Source organism: Dama dama, chromosome 29 (genome assembly GCF_033118175.1).
Source record: "Dama dama isolate Ldn47 chromosome 29, ASM3311817v1, whole genome shotgun sequence".
NCBI classification, from domain to species: Eukaryota; Metazoa; Chordata; class Mammalia; order Artiodactyla; family Cervidae; genus Dama; species Dama dama.
Genome location: NC_083709.1, coordinates 55,853,434 through 55,871,331, shown reverse-complemented (window position 1 = coordinate 55,871,331; position 17,898 = coordinate 55,853,434). Strand labels below are relative to the sequence as shown.

At 39.1% G+C, this 17,898-nt stretch overlaps 1 protein-coding gene and 1 long non-coding RNA gene across 5 annotated transcripts in view; one reads left to right on the top strand and one right to left on the bottom strand.

Moving 5' to 3' along the window:
• The window catches only part of LOC133048580 (uncharacterized), a 95,686-nt gene that overhangs the window by 44,952 nt on the left and 32,836 nt on the right, over nucleotides 1-17,898 (top strand). The window lies entirely within an intron of this gene.
• Nucleotides 12,191-17,898, bottom strand: part of GDA (guanine deaminase) — a 107,709-nt gene continuing 102,001 nt past the window's right edge. The window contains exons 13-15 of one of the 3 annotated variants that reach the window (XM_061132309.1): nucleotides 17,101-17,128; nucleotides 15,973-16,072; nucleotides 12,191-15,385 (exon numbers count right to left, since the gene is read on the bottom strand). In XM_061132309.1, the coding sequence (XP_060988292.1) occupies nucleotides 16,002-16,072; nucleotides 17,101-17,128 (99 nt within the window). In that variant the 3' untranslated portion in view covers nucleotides 12,191-15,385; nucleotides 15,973-16,001. Of the gene's footprint in view, nucleotides 16,073-17,100; nucleotides 17,129-17,898 lie in introns of all 3 variants that reach the window. The other 2 variants (XM_061132310.1, XM_061132308.1) reach the window with 2 other exon arrangements.

The window sequence follows — 17,898 nt, the reverse complement described above, 5'->3', positions numbered from 1 at the left end:
CAGGGAGAACGAGGACTGTCCTAGGCAGATTAACTTCTGCCTCCGCCTCTTTGCAGTTCTGTTCATTCTTTTTTAAACACCAGTAAGTATTGTCTCTCATGACCTTGGGAGAAAGATCTAACATAAAATGGAAGGAAATGGTAGTTGCAGGGTGGAGAGTAAAATTACTGGCAGATCAGGAGTTCTGGGGCTTGGGAAGGAAGAAGGAGCTGAGGCAGTGCATTTGATGTGAGGAACAAAAACATTGTTCTGGGAGATAAGAAGAACTATAATGGGACCTGTAGTCCGTACTTGCCTACACTGTGCAGAGAACTATTGTAGGCAGTTTTCACTTTATCCAGACTGTCATCACAGTCAACCCCCCGTTTTATTTGCAGGAATCCCCCATGCAGTGTGTTGTACCCCAGCCTCACTGAGGAAACTCAGGATGAAGTCTTCTGACTCATGCCCCTTAGAGAGGAAGGAGCACGTGACATGACCTGGCCCATCAGATGCCCAGGAGCCCAGCAGAAGGGCAGTTAGAATCACTCAGCTTCTGGCATTCCACAGTGGCAACAGCGTCCAGCGGTGTTCAGCATTGGCAGCGTCCACTGAAAGTGGTGTCATCAAGGCCCTGAACAGACCGTTCCTATTTGATTGTGGTTCCAGCCAGTGAGACTCACATGGGATAACGCCTGATTTTTCGCGATGAGTTTTTAAACAACTACCCTTAAATTAGCCCAGGTCAGTTTCTATTGTTTATAACAGGGAATCTTGATCAATACCAATGACATAGCCTCTTTTTGATGGAGAAGTTGTAAATGTCTACATCTCTAGGCAAACCCACATCTGTCCTCAAAGCCTTAAAACACAGATCAGGTGCATTTCATTTTTTTCCTGTAAAGACAAATCCTTTCTAAGATAATCAAGTCTCTAAATAATAATGATCAGTTTTCATTACAGTAAGTAAATAGTATACAGTCGTCTCTTGTATCTAAAGGTATTGGTTTCTAAGATCCCCACAGATACCAAAACTGTGGATGCTCAACTCCCTTATATAAAATGGCCAGTATAGGTGGCCCCCTCTTACCTCTGGGATTCCATATCCTCGATACAAAGGCCTGACTATATGTATCAACCTATTATCTTCATGGACAGAAAAAAATGTGAATCAGCAAATGTGAAAACATTTTTATTGACCTGAAGATATAGTAATTTTAGGAAAGCAGATAGTTGACATTGTTTTCAGTTATTGTCACAGCAAGGTGCCTCTGAAACTCTTATAATTGGACTGAGTGGCACCATAAATGACACTTGGGATATATGCAAAGCTTGTCATTACCTTTAAAATTCACAAAGGCAGATCAGTTTAATATGCTTTATTCATTTTCTCGGTTGAACGCTGGGTTATATCCCAGTTGAATAAAGCATCTGATGCACTCCGATTTGCATTTTTGCACACAACATCCTTTCCAGTTCTACCTCGTTTACATCACTGTGATTGTGTCGGTTTCTTACATAGGGAGGACATTAGTCACATTCATTATCAGCTAAATAATTTGACCCAAATGACAATAACAAATCATGCCCGACTCAAACAATTGAAATATCAGAATTTTTAACTATGACCTGCTTAGCTTGGGCAAAAGACCCTTGGTCCTAGCTATCCTAACTGTTCCTCCCTCCCAGGGAACATAATATCAGACATCTTAGGAAGTGTCACTGTGCATTCTCTTTGTTAAATTAGTATGTGTGGATGATTACGTATATCTGATTTAGTAATAGAATGTGGATTTGTGTATGATCTCTAATGAACAGCTTATATGTGATCATCAAAACAAAAATCTACAGAAATGTGTGTCAGTAACAAGCCAAAGAGAGACCATGAAATTTTGAATCAGTTTGAAGCCCAAATCAAGAGTGTTCACTGTTGCCTGCCAGCAAATCAAACAGTATAGAAGTATATAAAGTATAATTCAGTAACTAACCTGTCTGCCCTCCAATCTTCCTTCTTTGAAGTCAGCAAATATTGACAGCATGTGTGTGTATGTATGTATATACATATATATGTGTGCATGTGTGTGTGTATATACAGGAAATGGCAACCCACTCCAGTATTCTTGCCTGGAGAATTCCATGGACAGAAGAGCCTGGAGGGCTACAGTTCATGCAGAAGAGTCAGACATGACTTGGCGACTAAACCACGACATAAGCTGTGGGGCTGAGGAAAGCCTGTGGGAAGCAGCCCAGGCTGGGCTCCTAGCCACGTCACCTCAGCCTGAGTCAAGAGCTAGAGAAAATAGCTGATGCCCAGTTGTGGGGAAAGCTGTGTTCCTTGGAGTTCCTCTTAGAATGTCCTCCAGCGCCCTCTACCAATGAAACTTAATATTGTGTCAACTGCCAAAGGAAGAGTGTTTAAAGGGTCAGTTGCATTTTCACAGATTAGGCGAAAAGGATGAATTTGAGGTTGACAGGCAATAAATTGATAACTGCCATAACTGTACATACTACTCTGTCAGTTTGAGTTGTCGATTAGACTGCAAAAAAGATTCCTCAAGTAGAATGGCTTAAAACAACCACTGTTTTATTTTCTCTCATGAGTCTGTGGCTTTATAAAGCTTAGCTGGGTAGTTCTTCTATTCCATGTGATGGCATCTGGGACTGACTGTGATCATCTGGAGGCTCTCTTGGGCTAGAATGGCCAAGGTGGTTTGCTGATATGTATGGCATTAACTGGGATGCTGGAAAAATTGTCTCCCTCTCTCCTGTCTCCATGTAATTTCAGGACTTCATCTCTATGTGGTCATTCCAAATTGTTTCCTTAATAAATTTCTTCAACCATACTTCTTAAATTGTGGCTTAGAGCTCCCCCAAAGCACAAAAGCAGAAGTTTATAGGCTTCCTTAAGGCTTAGGCCCAGACCAGCACAGCGTCTCTTCTACTGTATTCTGTTGATCAAAGTAAGACAAGGGTCTAGCCCAGACTCAGTATATAAGGGGCATGAATACTGGGGGGCATGGGTCATTAACATCCACCTTTGGACACTAGCTTGGCCACCTGATTTTTTTTTTTTTCTATAAATAGGATTAATATTGCCTGACTCTCAATTACCATCACTATTGAGGTATCATCACCTAATAATGTTACAAAGATGAAATAAGGCATGGGAAGCTCTCTGGTGACTGCCTGCTCAGGATGAAAGGAAGCAGGCTCATCAATTTGAAGATGGTACAAAACTGGTATGCATATAAATTCTGGTTCTAAAGACTAATAAGTTGAAAAGATAAACTGACTCTAACACCATGCACTTCAGTAGGGGTTAAGGAAAAGTCCAGTAGTTGGATCTGAAACTCCAGTGGAAAAAACATGGGTGATAAGAGGACATAGGACCTAACAGAGCAGTGTGAAAGAAAATGAAAAGTTTAGGCAGATAATAAAGCTCAGTATGCACCTATAGTGTTGTGTGATCAAATACCAAAAGTAGATTAAAATCTTGTATCTAAAAACTTTTTTCAAAAATTCCTTAAATATTAGTGGAATATTAATAGGCATCTTATGGAGAAAAATGTATGGAAGATGGTTCTGTGGCCTGAGTTTCATAAATAATGTGTAATACAAAGGTAAAAAAAATTACTGGGTCACAGAATCACCTTCCAACCATGTTGAAGAACTCCTCAAAATCAGTAATATGCTATAATAAATAGTGAATCTTTAGGGGAAGGGGGACATGGATAAAGGTTGTGGTATTTCCCAAGTTTATTTGGCCACAGAAACTTTTTTTTCCTGAGGCATCTCCCAGGACCTGTATTCTGGGGGAACATACTTTGAAGAACATTGGTCCAGAATGAAGGATTTGATATTTGTATCTCTCTTTGCTGGCCACTCATGTTTAAAAACCTACCTCTCATTTATGGCAGTGTATTTAAAGGGGGTAATGGACTATCTGAATATTGTTCTGGGAGAGGAGATCTTTTTTTTTTTTAATTTGCTATTTTGTATTGGGGTATAGCTAATTAATGGGATTCCCTGGTAGCTCAGCTGGTAAAGAATCTGCCTGCATTGCAGGAGACCTGGGTTTTATTCCTGGGTTGAGAAATTTCCCTGGAGAAGGGATAGGCTACCCACTCCAGTGTTATTGGGCTTTCCTGGTGTCTCAGACGGTAAAGAATCTGCCTGAAATGCAGGAAACCTGGGTTCGATCCCAGGGTTGGGAAGATCCCCTGGAGGAGGGCATGGCAACCCACTCCATTCTTCTTGCCTGGAGAATCCCCATGGACAGAGGAGCCTGGCGGGGTACAGTCCGTGGGTTGCAAAGAGTCAGACACGACTGAGCGACTAAACACAGCACATAACTGATTAACAATGATGTGATAGTTTCAGGGGAAACTGGCGGGACTCAGCCATACATATACATGTATCCATTCTCCCCCAGAGAGAGGGGGTCTTGATGATGAAAAGATGAAGAACAGTGAAATGTAAAATACTGAGGATGCTTCATCTCGAGAAAAAAAGTGCTTCAGGGGGACATAGTGGCTATCTTCAAATATGTGAAGATTGTTGCATGCAGATGGAGTAGACTTGTTTTTATAAGGGTTAACAATTGAAAGGTTAATGGGTTGGAAGGCCAGAGGTCCCCAAGCAGCCGGAGGAAATAAACTGCAAGGGGCAGACTTTTTTTTTTTTTCCTTGAAATTTTGTGTAGAGAAGAAGAAAAAAAGAGTCTGCATAGTTTATTTCCTCTTACCACTTGGGGACCTCTGGCCTTCCTACCTGTTAACCCTCTCACAATGGGATGAGGTAGGCCAAGTGGTTGCAAAGTTTTCTCTGTTCAAGAAAGGATTTTCCAACTTGGAGGTCCAAGAATGGGAAGAGCTTTGAGATGTAGTCTTGAGCTCCCCATCACTCTCAGGGCTTACACAAAATTGTATATCCATGGTTGGAGATGTTAAAGAAGAGATTCAGGTTTCAGCTAGCTGGCCAAACAAGGTGATCTTTAAAGTTTCCTTCCAAATCTGAGATTCTAAGACTTGACTCTTAATATCCTTCTTGGGACCATTATAAGCACCATTCTCCATTTCTCTGATGATGATTTCATTTGACTATCTAACCATGGTAGAGGGGTTGATGCCTTTAACTGGTAATTGGTTTGCATAAGCCAGAACAAGTTTTAATATTGACCAAAATATTGACCAAACTCTAAGCAGTGTTGGTGAATTTTATTATGGTGAATGTGTAAAACAGTTTGTACTTCATTCCTACTTCTGAGCCAGCTTTAGTATGCCCATGGAAATTCATTATTTTGCAGTATTTCCACAAGTAAGATTCCTTTCTGATGGACAAATCTTTGCCTTTTATCTTCTAAGTACCAAATTGATTCAACAAGCCATTTTGGATATCATATTTTTTTTTCCTTATGAAATTGCCTTTATTAAGGACAGTAACTAAATTACATTGATTTCTATCAAGAACGTAATTTCACGTGTGGTCTATTACAGAGTCTGGATTCAACCTAAGAGATTATTTATTAATTTCCTTGTACAGTAAAAAAAATTCCAACTTCCTGCTAGAAAAATAATACTCTAAATTTTCTTGTCTTGTTTAATTCTTTTATTAAAATTATGAATTTATATTTTTCTGGATATCAAGATAAAATTAGCCTCTTTTTTCCTCTGCAACTTGACCCTTTTGGAGGGAGACCTTGTTTCACAGAGCAAACTGTTCAAGTTTTGGCCACTAGGTGGTGCACTGGTCAAACATTTTCTCCATCTTCCTGGCTTGCTTGCAGTATCAACTTGTACTTGAAAAAGACCAATTTGTACTTTGTACCAAGAGGCCAGTTTCATTCACTTTTAACTAATCGTATATATTCTTGCATTTTGGCAAGTTACTTAATTTTTTTGGCTCTCTCCCATGTATACATGTTATTGAACATTTTGTTTGATTTTCTCCTGTTAATCTGTCTTGTAATATGCTGTCTCTAAGTCTTGTCTGACTCTTTTTGGGCCCCGTGGACTGTAGTCCTCCAGGCTTCTCTGTCCCTGGGATTTTTCAGGCAATACTGGAGTAGGGTAGCATTTCCTACTCCAGAGGGTCTTCCTGACCAAGGGATGGAACCCACTTCTCATGAGTCTCCTGCATTGGCAGACGAGTTCTTTAGCACTGTGCCACCTGTCTCCGGTCAATTTAATTCTTAGACCAGCCAGAAGAACCTCGAAGGCTAGAGGAACGTTTATTCCTTCCTGACAAAGTGCACACTGTTTTCTATTGTTATTATTTCAATCTTAGTTTTACTTGTCGCTTTTAAAAGAAAAGTAGCAGGAGAGGAAGTCAGGAAAACCTGTTCCTCCTCGGAATGGGAAGTACATCTAGTTGGGTGTCCCACCTGTGGAAAACTGGTGCTATCCTATCAAAGACTGCAGAGTCCACCCCATAAGTCACTTGTTTGTTCCCTCCTCTTGTAAACCACTAGACATTCAGCTACTAGTGGCAGGTAACTGAGAAGCAGGCAGGAGGTGGCAGCTATTTAAGTGCAGAGGATTATTCACAGGTATTTAGTGGATTAGTAGAAACATAAAGAATATTAAAAGGGTAATCAGATCAACTAATTGTGGTAACAGAAACTTGTTTCATCTCACCGGTGAAGACTTAACTTATTGTCAGAAGGGCGTAAGGAACCCCTGACACCTCTCACCCCTCAACTCCCATAGTAGCCTTAAGTAAGGTTTGCCAGGATAACAGCTGCCTGAGAAGGAATTTTAAAATTCCATTTTAATATGGCAGACAAGTCTTTATTCAAGAGTTGTGAGATTACCAAAAATAAATAAATAAAGCCAAATAGGATTTAATAGAATACATTTAAGGAATTTTATGGGACTCATGACAAGGAATTTTATGGGACCCATGACCCAGGCCCTTTGGGAGCCTCAACTGCGGGTGAAAAGAAGTTATCAAGAGGCCAGCATAGCTGCTCTCCTCCGGGCCACACAGTCTCTTGTCTTCGCTTCTCTGCATGGGTCTGCCCGGTTCTACAGTACTTCTCTCTACAGACTGAATCTGCTTACCCATCTGGCTCACTGATGGCTTTACACAGCCGCTCCCAAGTGGAAATATATACTCAGCCTCTGAAAATAATCTAGTATAAACCCACTTGGTTTATTTAGGTCTTGAATTATAACTCTAGGAGCTTCCCTTGTGGCTCAGCTGGCAAAGAATCCACGTGCAACATGGGAGACCTGGGTTCGAGACCTGCAGTTCTAGGAAGAGATCTTTGGATCTAGCTTAAATCAAATACAAATACTTGGCCAACTGTCTGTGATGGTGGGGAGGGGGAGAGCATCCTGTGTGGAGGAAATGACTGTCACCTTTTGTGAGGGACAGTTCAGCAATGGCCGCTTGCTGGCAGGAGAGCGTGTGCAATTTTTTTTTTTCCATAAGTGAAGACTTTTGACTGCATAAAATTTAGAAACATTTAAATAGCAAAGACTATCTTAAGCAAAATAAGGGCTAAGAAAAGTTAGCAAAAAAATAGTTGCAAAATGTTAACTCCCCTAAAATAACCAGAAAATTCAGGATTAAATTAATAAAAATTTTACTAAGTTTAGCTGGGGGTGTTGTTATTTAGGTCTTTTGTTTTTTTGGAGGGGGGAGTTGCACTGTTTTTGAAACCAATGAAAACTTGATATAAATATTAAGTAACTTTTATAGATTTCTAATAAAAACTCATAGCATATAGAAATGATCTTTATTATTTCAAATGTCTTCATCCAGTCATGTCAAACCTCCCTCAATTATGGTTTAGTATAGTGGACTTTTTATTTCAATCAAAATAAAATACTTATACCTTCTGATTCTATATGATATAAAAAAATAATTTTTATTTATCTAGAAATAAAACTGAAGTGAGAATAATGTATTCATAAGAATTATATTTAAACGATCTATATTTGGAAAATACTGTTTTAGGCAATAAGAACAAATATAGCATTAATTAAATAACAGCAGATAAACTAAAAAGGTAAATCAAAATTATTTTCTCAAAGAGACCTGGATTCAATCCCAGGGTTGGGAAGATCCCCTGGAGGAGGGCATGGCAACCCACTCCAGTCTTCTTGCCTGGAGAATCCTATGGACAGAGGAGCCTGGCAGGCTACAGTCTATGGGGTTGCAAAGAGTCAGACACGACCAAGCAACTAATAGAACTACCACACAGCATGGTAGTTCTATTTTAGTTTTCTGAGGAATTTCCTTACCGTTTTCTATAGTGGCTGCACCAACTTACATTTCCACCAACAGTGTAAGAGGATTCCGTTTTCTCTACATCCTCTCCAGCATTTGTTATTTGTAGACTTGTTGATGATGGCCATTCTGACTGGTATGAGGTGATACATCATTGTAGTTTTGATTTGCATTTCTCTAATAATTAGTGATGTTGAGCGTCTTTGCTTTTTTGTGCTTTTTGGTGATGTATGTATCTTCTTTGGAAAAATACCTGATTAGATCTTGTGTCCATTTTTTGACTAGGTTGTTTGTTTTTTTAAATTGAGATGCATGAGCTGTTTGTGTATTTTGGAAATTAATCCCTGTCGGTCACATCATTTGCAAATAATTTCTCCCATTCGGTGGGTTGTCTTTTCATTTAGTTTATGGTTTCCTTTGCTGTGCAACAGCTTTACAGTTTAATTAGTTTCTATTTTTTAATTATTTTCATTACTCTAGGAGGTAGATTCAAAAAAGATATTGCTGCAATATTTATGTTAAAGAGTGTTTTGCCTATGTTTTCCTCTAACAGTTTTATAGTATCCAGTCTTACATTTAAGTCTTTAATCCATTTTGAGCTTATTTTTGTGTCTGATGTTACAGAAGGTTCTAACTTCAATCTTTTACTTGTAGCTGTCCAGTTTTCCCAGCAGCACTTACTGAAGAGACTGTCTTTTCTTCATTCTGTATTTTTGCCTCCTTTGTCATTGATTAATTTACCATAGGGTGCACGGGTTTATTTCTGGGCTTTCCATCCTGTTCCATTGATTTCTGTTTTTGTGCCAGTACCATACTGTTTTCTTCTTATTTATTTATTTATTTGGCTGTACTGGGTCTTAGTTGTGGCATGCGGAAGCTTCAGTCTTCACTGTGGCATACAGGTTCTTTAGTTGCAACGCGTGGGATCTTTGGTTGGGGCATTTGAACTCTTAGTTGCAGCATGTGGGATCTAGTTCCTGAATAAGAATAGAATTTGAGCCCCCTGCATTGGAATGGAGTCTAAGCTACTGGACCACCAGGGAAGTCCCACCAAACTGCTTTTATTACTGTAGCTTTGTAGCATAGTTTGAAGTCAGGGAGCCCAATTCCTTCAGCTCTGTTTTTCTTTGATTTCTTTCATCAGCCTCTTACAGTATTCAGAGGACAGGTCTTTTGATTCCTTACGGAGATGTATTCCTAAATACTCTTCTTGATGCATTGGTAAATGAGATTTATTTCCTTCATTTCTCTTTCTGATCTTTTGTTGTTAGTGTAGAGGAATGCAACCGATTTCTGTGTATTAATTTTGTATCCTGAAACCTTATTTATCCTGTAACTGAATTCATTGATGAGCTCTAGTAGTTTTGTAATTTTCTTGTTTCTGAAAAGTGAAAGTTGCTTAGTTGTGTCTGACTCTTTGCAACCCCATAGACTGTAGTCCTGCCAGGCTCCTCTGTCCATGGAATTCTCCAGGCAAGAATACTCCAGGGGATCTTCCTGACCCAGGGATTGAACCCGGGTCTTCCACATTGTAGGTAGATTGTTTACCATCTGAGCCGTTAGGGAAGTCCCAAGAATACTAGAGTGGGTAGTCATTCCTTTCTTGAGTTCTAGTAGTTTCATAATTTTCTTATTTCTAGTTGTGGACTTTTCTTTTCTGCCTTTACCATTTGCTGTGAAGCTGATTTGGTGCTGAATTCTTTTAGCTGTTGCTTGTCTGTAAAGCTTTTGATTTCCCTGTCAAATCTAAACAAGAGCCTTGCTGGGTAGAGTATCCTTGTGTGTAGGTTTTCCCCTTTCATTATTTTAAAAATACCATGCCACTACCTTCTGGCCTGCAGAGTTTCTGCTAAAAAATCAGCCGATAACCATATGGGGTTTCCTTTGTATGTTATTTGTTGCTTTTCCTTTTTTGCTTTTAGTATTTGCTCTTTATCCTTTTGTCAGTTTGATTACTGTGTGTCTTGGCATGTTCCTCCTTGGGTTAATCCTGTATGGGACTCTCTGCTCCTGCACTTAGGTGACTGTTTCCTTTTCCATGCTAGGAAATTTTTCAGCTATTATCTCTTCAAATATTTCCTCAGGTCCTTTCTCTCCCTCTTCTGCTTCTGGGACCCCTATAATGAAAATGTTGGTGTGTTTGATGTTGTCGTGGAGGTCCCTTAAACTGTTTTCCTTCCTTTTCAGTCCTTTTTTCTTTACTCTCTTCCACAGCAGTGATTTCCATTACTGTCTTCCAGCTTACTGATCCTTTCTTCTGCCTCATTTATTCTGCTATTGATTGCTTCAAGTGTATTTGTCATTTCAGTTATTGTATTCTTCAACTCTGGTTGTTTTTTATATTTTTTCTTTGTTAAAAAAAAAAACAACAAACAAACTTCTTGTAACTTCTTGCTATGTGCTTCAATTCTTTTCCTGAGTTTTTGATTGTCTTTACAATCAAAAGTAAAGAGTTCTTTACTGTGAACTCTTTCTCAGGTAGATTGCCTATTTGCACTTTACTTAGTTATTGTTTTAGGGTTTTGCCTTGTTCATCTGAAACATATTCCTTTGCCATCTCTTTTGTTTAAATTTCTATTTGTGCTTTATGTGTTTAGTAGCTTAGTTATGTTTCTTGACCTCAGAGAAGTGGCCTTCTGTAAGGGATGTCCTAGGTGTCCCTCCCAGAGGTACAGTCTCCTCTCACCACCCCAAGGCCAGGGATGAGGTAGGTTCTGATGTGTTTGTGTTCTCAGCTCTGCAGGCTGCAGGATCACCATTTTCTTGCTTCTGGTATCTGCCCCTTAGTGGGTGAGGCTGGTCTAGAGGCTTGTGCAGGCTTCCTGGTGGGGGAGGGGCTGATGCCCACCCACTGGTGGGTGGAGCTCAATCTGGCCCTTTGGTGGGCAGGGCCATGTCAAGGGGCATGTCTAGAGGTGACTGTGGGCTCAAGAAGTCTTTAGGCAGCCTGTCTGCTGATGGGTCTATGTTCCTGCCCTGATGATTCTTTGGCCTGAGGTGCCCCAGCCCTGGAGCCTACAGGCCTTTGGGTGAGGGCAGGTTTTGGTGCTAATGATGCAAGCAATATATCTGCCTCCTGGAAGAGTTCAAGTAGGTGTACATTCACCAATATTTCCACCACCAGGTTTTATGACCCCAGACAGATCCACAGTCACCCTCCTCCCAACTCCACAAGAGGGCCTCCAAGACCAGCAGATAAGTCTGGCCCGGGCTCCTAGGAAGTCAGCTGCTTTTGCTCTGCGTGCCGGTGTGCACGAGACCTTGCGTGCACCCTCCAGAAGTGGAGCCTCTGTTTCCCACACCCCCCACCCCTGTCCGGTGGAGCGCCTACAATCAAGCCCCACTGGCCTTCAAAGCCAGATCTGCTGAGGGCTCCTCCATCCGATGCCAGACCCCTAGACTGGGGAGCCTGATGTGGAACTCAGAGCTCTCAGCTCTGTGGGAGGATTTCTGTGATGTAATTAGTCTCTAGTTTGTGGGTCACCCACCCAGGTAGTATGGGATCTAATTACATTGCTAAGTACACCCCTCCTATTATCTCGTGTGGTTTCATCTTTATGTCTTTGGATGCAGAGTATTTTTTTGTGGTAGATTCCAGTCATATGAAATATCAATTATGCTTAAATCAGAGGCAATATTAATCTGAATCTAAAGGGATGAACATTATAGCTCAGCTTAATTTTTAAAAACCTATGTATGGTGACTATTATAGGATAGAAGATAGATGTTGGCTCACAGCTAAATATTCTATTTTTCCTACAGTTTATGGTATTTCTTTTTTTTATTGAGATAGTATTGATTTATAGTATTATATGTTTCATGTGTACACCATGCTCACCACAAAATTTTAGTGTCCATCCATCACCATACAGTTGACCCCCTTCAATCTCTTAAAATTCATGTTAAAAGGAGAAAAACATTGTAAAATGAATCTCACTTCTATCAGACTGACAGAACTCACAACAACAGAAACATATAAACACAAAACCTCATTTATTTTTGTTTGAAGCAGAGAGAGATCACTTAGCACAGGAACAATAAATAAATCATATAAATATTGAGGGAAAATGTTCCCATGAATACACACATGTATATATTCTTAACAGCAGCGATCAGAAGTTTAATACAATGTAAGGTAGTTTTCAATTTTAAGAAAATGCTTTCTGACAGACTTTTGAGTATGAAGTGAACAGGTAAATTAATACCATATATCATCCTGTGGACTGTGGAAACCATCTTGGGATTTACATTTAGTGTCATGATTGGCCTGTTCAACTTTTGCATTTCACTCAGTTTGGACCAGCTTTACAAATTAACCCCTCACCTCTTGATCTTTCACACTCAGGACTATAGGAGGGGAAGGAAGGAGGGGCTGAGAGTGAGAACATGCAGGAGACCAACCCCAGGGTTTCTAACATGTGTCAGTTCATTTCTGCACTTCTTCCCATACTTGAGAGACATTAAAGTCTCAGGGCCCAAAGTCATACCTACAGTGGCTAAATAGGTCTGAAACTGCAAAGAAAAAAACCTTAAAAATTTACAGTCCACCAATTTGAAAATTACTTCAAGACACTGCCCATGACACATTTTTTAGTCTACCTTTTAATAACTCAGAACACTTTTTTAAAACAAACAAACAAACATATGATTGATTGCATCATCACCTCTGTCCAGTAGGCTACAGGAGCATCCAGCTCTGAGTATCTTCCGTGAATAGCAAGCACAGGGTAGAATTGATACAACGGGGCTTCTAGCTGGCTTTTAAAGCTTTTCAAATGTCTGGCTCTGAGGTGAGAAAATGAAAAACAGGAGGAGTCTGGAAGGGAGTAAAGATTTAAAATTCTTTGCTGGATCTCACAGCCATTGTTTCCCTGCTGAGATCTCAATGGTAGCTGCAGACAGGGATATTCAAGGCCATACCTCCTATCAACTAAGTATAACGGGGGTGTTTCCCATCAACTTCCTTGACCAGGCAGAATCCTCACAGAAAGAAAAAGAGATCCAATGGGGTTCAATGATCATAATATTAATTTAGAAAGACCTCCTTCTAGCATGAAGGAAGCTTATTCCAAGATATTCTCCTGGATTCTAAAACCTTCAGCAATTAAATCAGAGGAAGCTGGGCTAATAAATAAGGAGACAGAGTTTCCTTGGTCTCAGTTTATAATTACAAGGACAACCTCTCCTGTTCTAATCCCACATTTTACTCTCTTTTGAAAATTAAATTTACGTTGGCTAATTAGCCTGCTTTTGTGTTCTGGTTGCAAAAATATTTTTAAATGTATGATAGTCTCTACTATTGAATACATTTTTACCTGTTAAAGTATATTCTATTAAAAATCTCATGAAACCTGAGGCAAATAGTGCAGAGTAGGGTGAGGGAGCTATGAAGATGTTTTAATCCTTCCTTTGCTGTCTGAGAGCAAAATATTCAAAATAAAGTGACAAACAGAATTGACTTGGAATACTGCCTCTCTGCAATTCAAAAGTCAACCCACACTGAGCAAAAGCAACATTTCAAAGTGCAGAACATCTGGGCGTGTGTATGTCTAATGCCTGCATTACCACAAAAAGCATATGCAACATTCAGCAATACTGTACTTGGGGAAGTAAAACACATAAGTGATGCAGGGAGCTCAAATTTTAACACATTCTATTTTTACTAGAAAAGAAATTCAGGTTCTAATACATTATCAGGGCTAAATTTAACATTTGACAGGCTGGTTGTATATGGCCATTCTTCCTGCTTCTGATCCCACACTTACATTTACTGCACATGAGTCCTAAATCTAAATGAAAACTGATATTCAGCATGAAAATGTACATCCTTAGGGAAGGTAAAAGTGTAGGATCTTTCCAAGGCTAAGAACAGCTTCTGCCGATTAGCAGATCTTGCACATCATCCATATTCCTTTGCCCACTCATGTGGGTTAGACACTAGGGTAACCAAGTTCCTTTGGCAGGGATTGGGGAGATAGAGCAGAAAACACCTGCCAGGACTAGGGAGAAATGGAACGAAATTTGGTGGGGCATCTTTGACATGGCTCTGTAGCTAGGAATTCTGGAAATACAGAGACTAAGACTGGAAACTGGGTTTTTACTGAGTTAATACTTCACAACACAAACTCTACAAAACCAAAATTTGTTCTGTCTTTACGTGTAGTGTATACACAAGTCTGGAAGTGCTTCTGAGGGGTGAGGGGCCGGAGACTGAGCAAATGACTACTGAATTAGCATAACTGTATAAGAATAAAATTTATAGTACCAGGGAAGAAATTTTCTTCTTCATTCTGTAGTTATGGAGTTAGTGATATTACATATAGTTTTCTACTATGAGGTGATAATAAGGAGTCAGCTCTAAGCCCTAGGTATGAGTGTTATCATATATTAAGAAAATCTTCTTTTTCTTGTTGGTTTATAGGGTTTGGAGTTAAATGAGAAAAATATAGCATTTAAATAACATTCATGTCAATTTTTCTTAGGGATTTTATCATAAAGTCATAATTTGTTTTTAATTCTAGGTTATAGGAAAGCACACTATATTAGGAAACATAAAAACACTATTTGTTTACTGTTTCTAGATGTCTAGTACAGATTAAGTCCTATTAATAGAAACATTAGTGGGCCATCTAAAATATTTTTCATCATCCTAGAATTCTAATGTCTTGAAAATTATTAGGAATTAAAAAGGCAAGATAAAATTGAAAATAGAGTAATTTCAATATGCAGGGTTTAAAGAGTTTTAATAATATTTATCTAATAGGATTTGTCCTTCATTTTAAAGTTCTAACAGATTGACATGAGTATTAAATTCTCAACAACTATGGAATAGTTCTTTGGGAGGACAGGTCATCACAATGAAACCCCTCCTTTTAGTATTGACACCTCCTGGATGCCCAGAACTTGCCCCAATTTATGAAGACACCAATCTACACAACAGTGCAGCATGGAATTTGTTTCTCTTCTGATAAAACTGAAGCAATAATAGCATCACACAGTTGTACTCTAAGGTATTTCAAAGTACACAAAAATACAGCTATTTATGCTATGTAGTTACGCGAATAATATTCCCAAGAGACGTTAAATCTTTAATACCCAACTTCTGTCAAACACTTAGAAGCACAGAACTATATTAAGAAAGTGTGTGGCATTCAATTTCTGACATTTCATCCTGTAAGAAGGCAAAGCACAACAATAACACGTCTCTGAAATGCAAATGCCATTAACTGCAAATTTCCAGAACACAAGGTCAACCTAGAAACACATTTGAAAATTCAACAGATTCACTTTTTAAATTAGTATGCTCAGTATATAATTTTCAAACACAATCTGAAGTGATTTTCCAATGTTTTTTCATAGTCTTAACTTTTTCTCCCTTGTAAAAATATACTCACGGGTTCATTTTCTGTTTTCCAATTTTCACATTTACTAGCTGAAACTATCTAACCTTATAGGAATATCCTTTTTTTCTCCACATTTCCAAATGTGAAATAGATTTTATTTAAATCCCATAATAAGACCACCACCAGTAATAACATTCCCTTATGTTTGAGCTTTAAAGTAAACCTTAAACAGTTCTAAAAGGAGAAATTTTTAATCCTCCTAACCAGAGCTGAGAATTAGCACAACTTCCTTCAAATGGTTTGTCAAGTGAGTACTGTAACTAGACACAGAAGGAGATAGTCACCCCGAGAACAAGGGACTGTTTTTTGACTTCCTAACTCCACCTGGGCACAAGAAGATACAGAACTGCATTACCCCAGGAAAACTTGTAGACGCTGAGGGTCTTACACGGAGCTCGAAAAGGGAACCACCTGCTTTCCGCCCACATACACCTCCTCAATATTTCGGTCATCTCCTGAAAGAAGCATCAAGGAATCATTGTTTATAACCTGAACAGGGAGACATGATCAATAGAAAATGCAGCATCTAATCTGAGGACTAGAGCCTGAAATACATGCCTAAAGCAGAATTCACGTAAAGTTGAATCGACCCTCCATCACTGTCCTTTTAGCTAGAATGAGTGGTTTCCATTTCCAGCCCTAGTTGTAAAAAAAATACTTATCTTTACACCCCAGAATAATACTCAGCATGGTGAGATGAAGGGCTTGCAAGAATTGAGCTTTCATAAGAAATCCCACATGTGTCTCTCCCACTCCAAATTCACTCAGAACTCAGAGGTCACTCAATGGAGTGAGAGGAAGAATAGAATCTTCTATACTATTTACTTCTCTCTCTCTCTCTCTCTCTCTCTCTCTCTCTCTCTCTCTCTCTCTCTCTCTCTCTCTCTCGGTGAATAGAATTGAATGTGAGTATGTTTAAAAAACAAAAACTGGCTTCCCTGGTGGCTCAGTGGCAAATAATCCACCTGCCAATGCAATGGGTTTGATCCCTGGGTCGGGAAGATCCCCTGGAGAAGGAAATGCAGCCCACTCCAGTATTCTTGTCTGGGAAATCCCATGCACAGAGGAGCCTGGTGGAATACATCCCATGGGGTCACAAAAAAGCTGGACACAACTTAGCATCTAAACAGCATGTTAAGACAGCGTGCATGGAGAGACTCCACCACATACTTCTCACACACATAGCATGGTGGGGCAGGCTGAAGGGTCAGAACAGGTGGAGGAGGAAGAACAGGGTGATCTCGTCTTGCCTGACATTCCTCAAGTTTAGGGTCTAATACTATGTCCTCAAAGAGCGTGTTCATTTGAAATAGTGCCTTTAAATATTGTACCACAAATGGGCTCAGTGCTAAGGAATGCTAAAAACAATAATAAGTCTAAGCAAATGATCACACATAATGCTTAACATATGGTACAATATATGCAGAGAGCATACCAAGAGACAACAAAAGATTTTATTTAGCATAGAGACATATATACCTACCTAGATATAGGAACTTCTGGATAACAGCCTAAAATGAAAAATAAAGATAATAATAAAAAAGAGTGTTTTCTGCACTTAGAAAAGCAACTTGACCATGAATAGTGGTTGGCAAAATCCAGAAATATAAACTAATTTCTCGATGGCAAAAATCTATTTTTATTTTTTTCTAAACACAGACTTTTTTTCTTTTGTAAATATATATATATATATATAGCCCACAGAGGAGAAAAATGCTGTACATTTTAATGCCCAAACTTATTTATATATTTACATAAAAGATGCTATCTTGATTATCACTGTCTGTTTGCAGTTCCACATGTAAATTTCTTTAGTCCTGCATTCCACATCAAGCAGTTACAGTGAAAATATTTTTAATTTAACCCCTAAAGAGGTCTTGAGATAAGATACACAATCCATCCATTTAACAGGTACTATAATTCCTTCTGTTGCGTACTTTAGCCTGGCTGGAACATAGTCCCAGAAATGGACACACTGGTGTCTGTCTATTCCAATAACAGAGCTGGGTAAAGGGGAAGAAATTATTTGTCACCAACAATCCAGTATCCCAAGTCAAAATACTAAACTATGGCCAAAAGTACATAACTCTATCACTGGAACTAGGTTCTATGGCTAATAGTCACTGTCTCACTTAAGCTGGCATCCAATGAACACCCCAAAATCTACTTTTATTAATGAAAAAGAAATGGTCTTTTGCCTGAAAAAACAAAAGTACTGATTATTAACAAATGTTTCCAATGCCTGAAAGTTCTTAATATATAACCTTGAAATCTTCAGAGG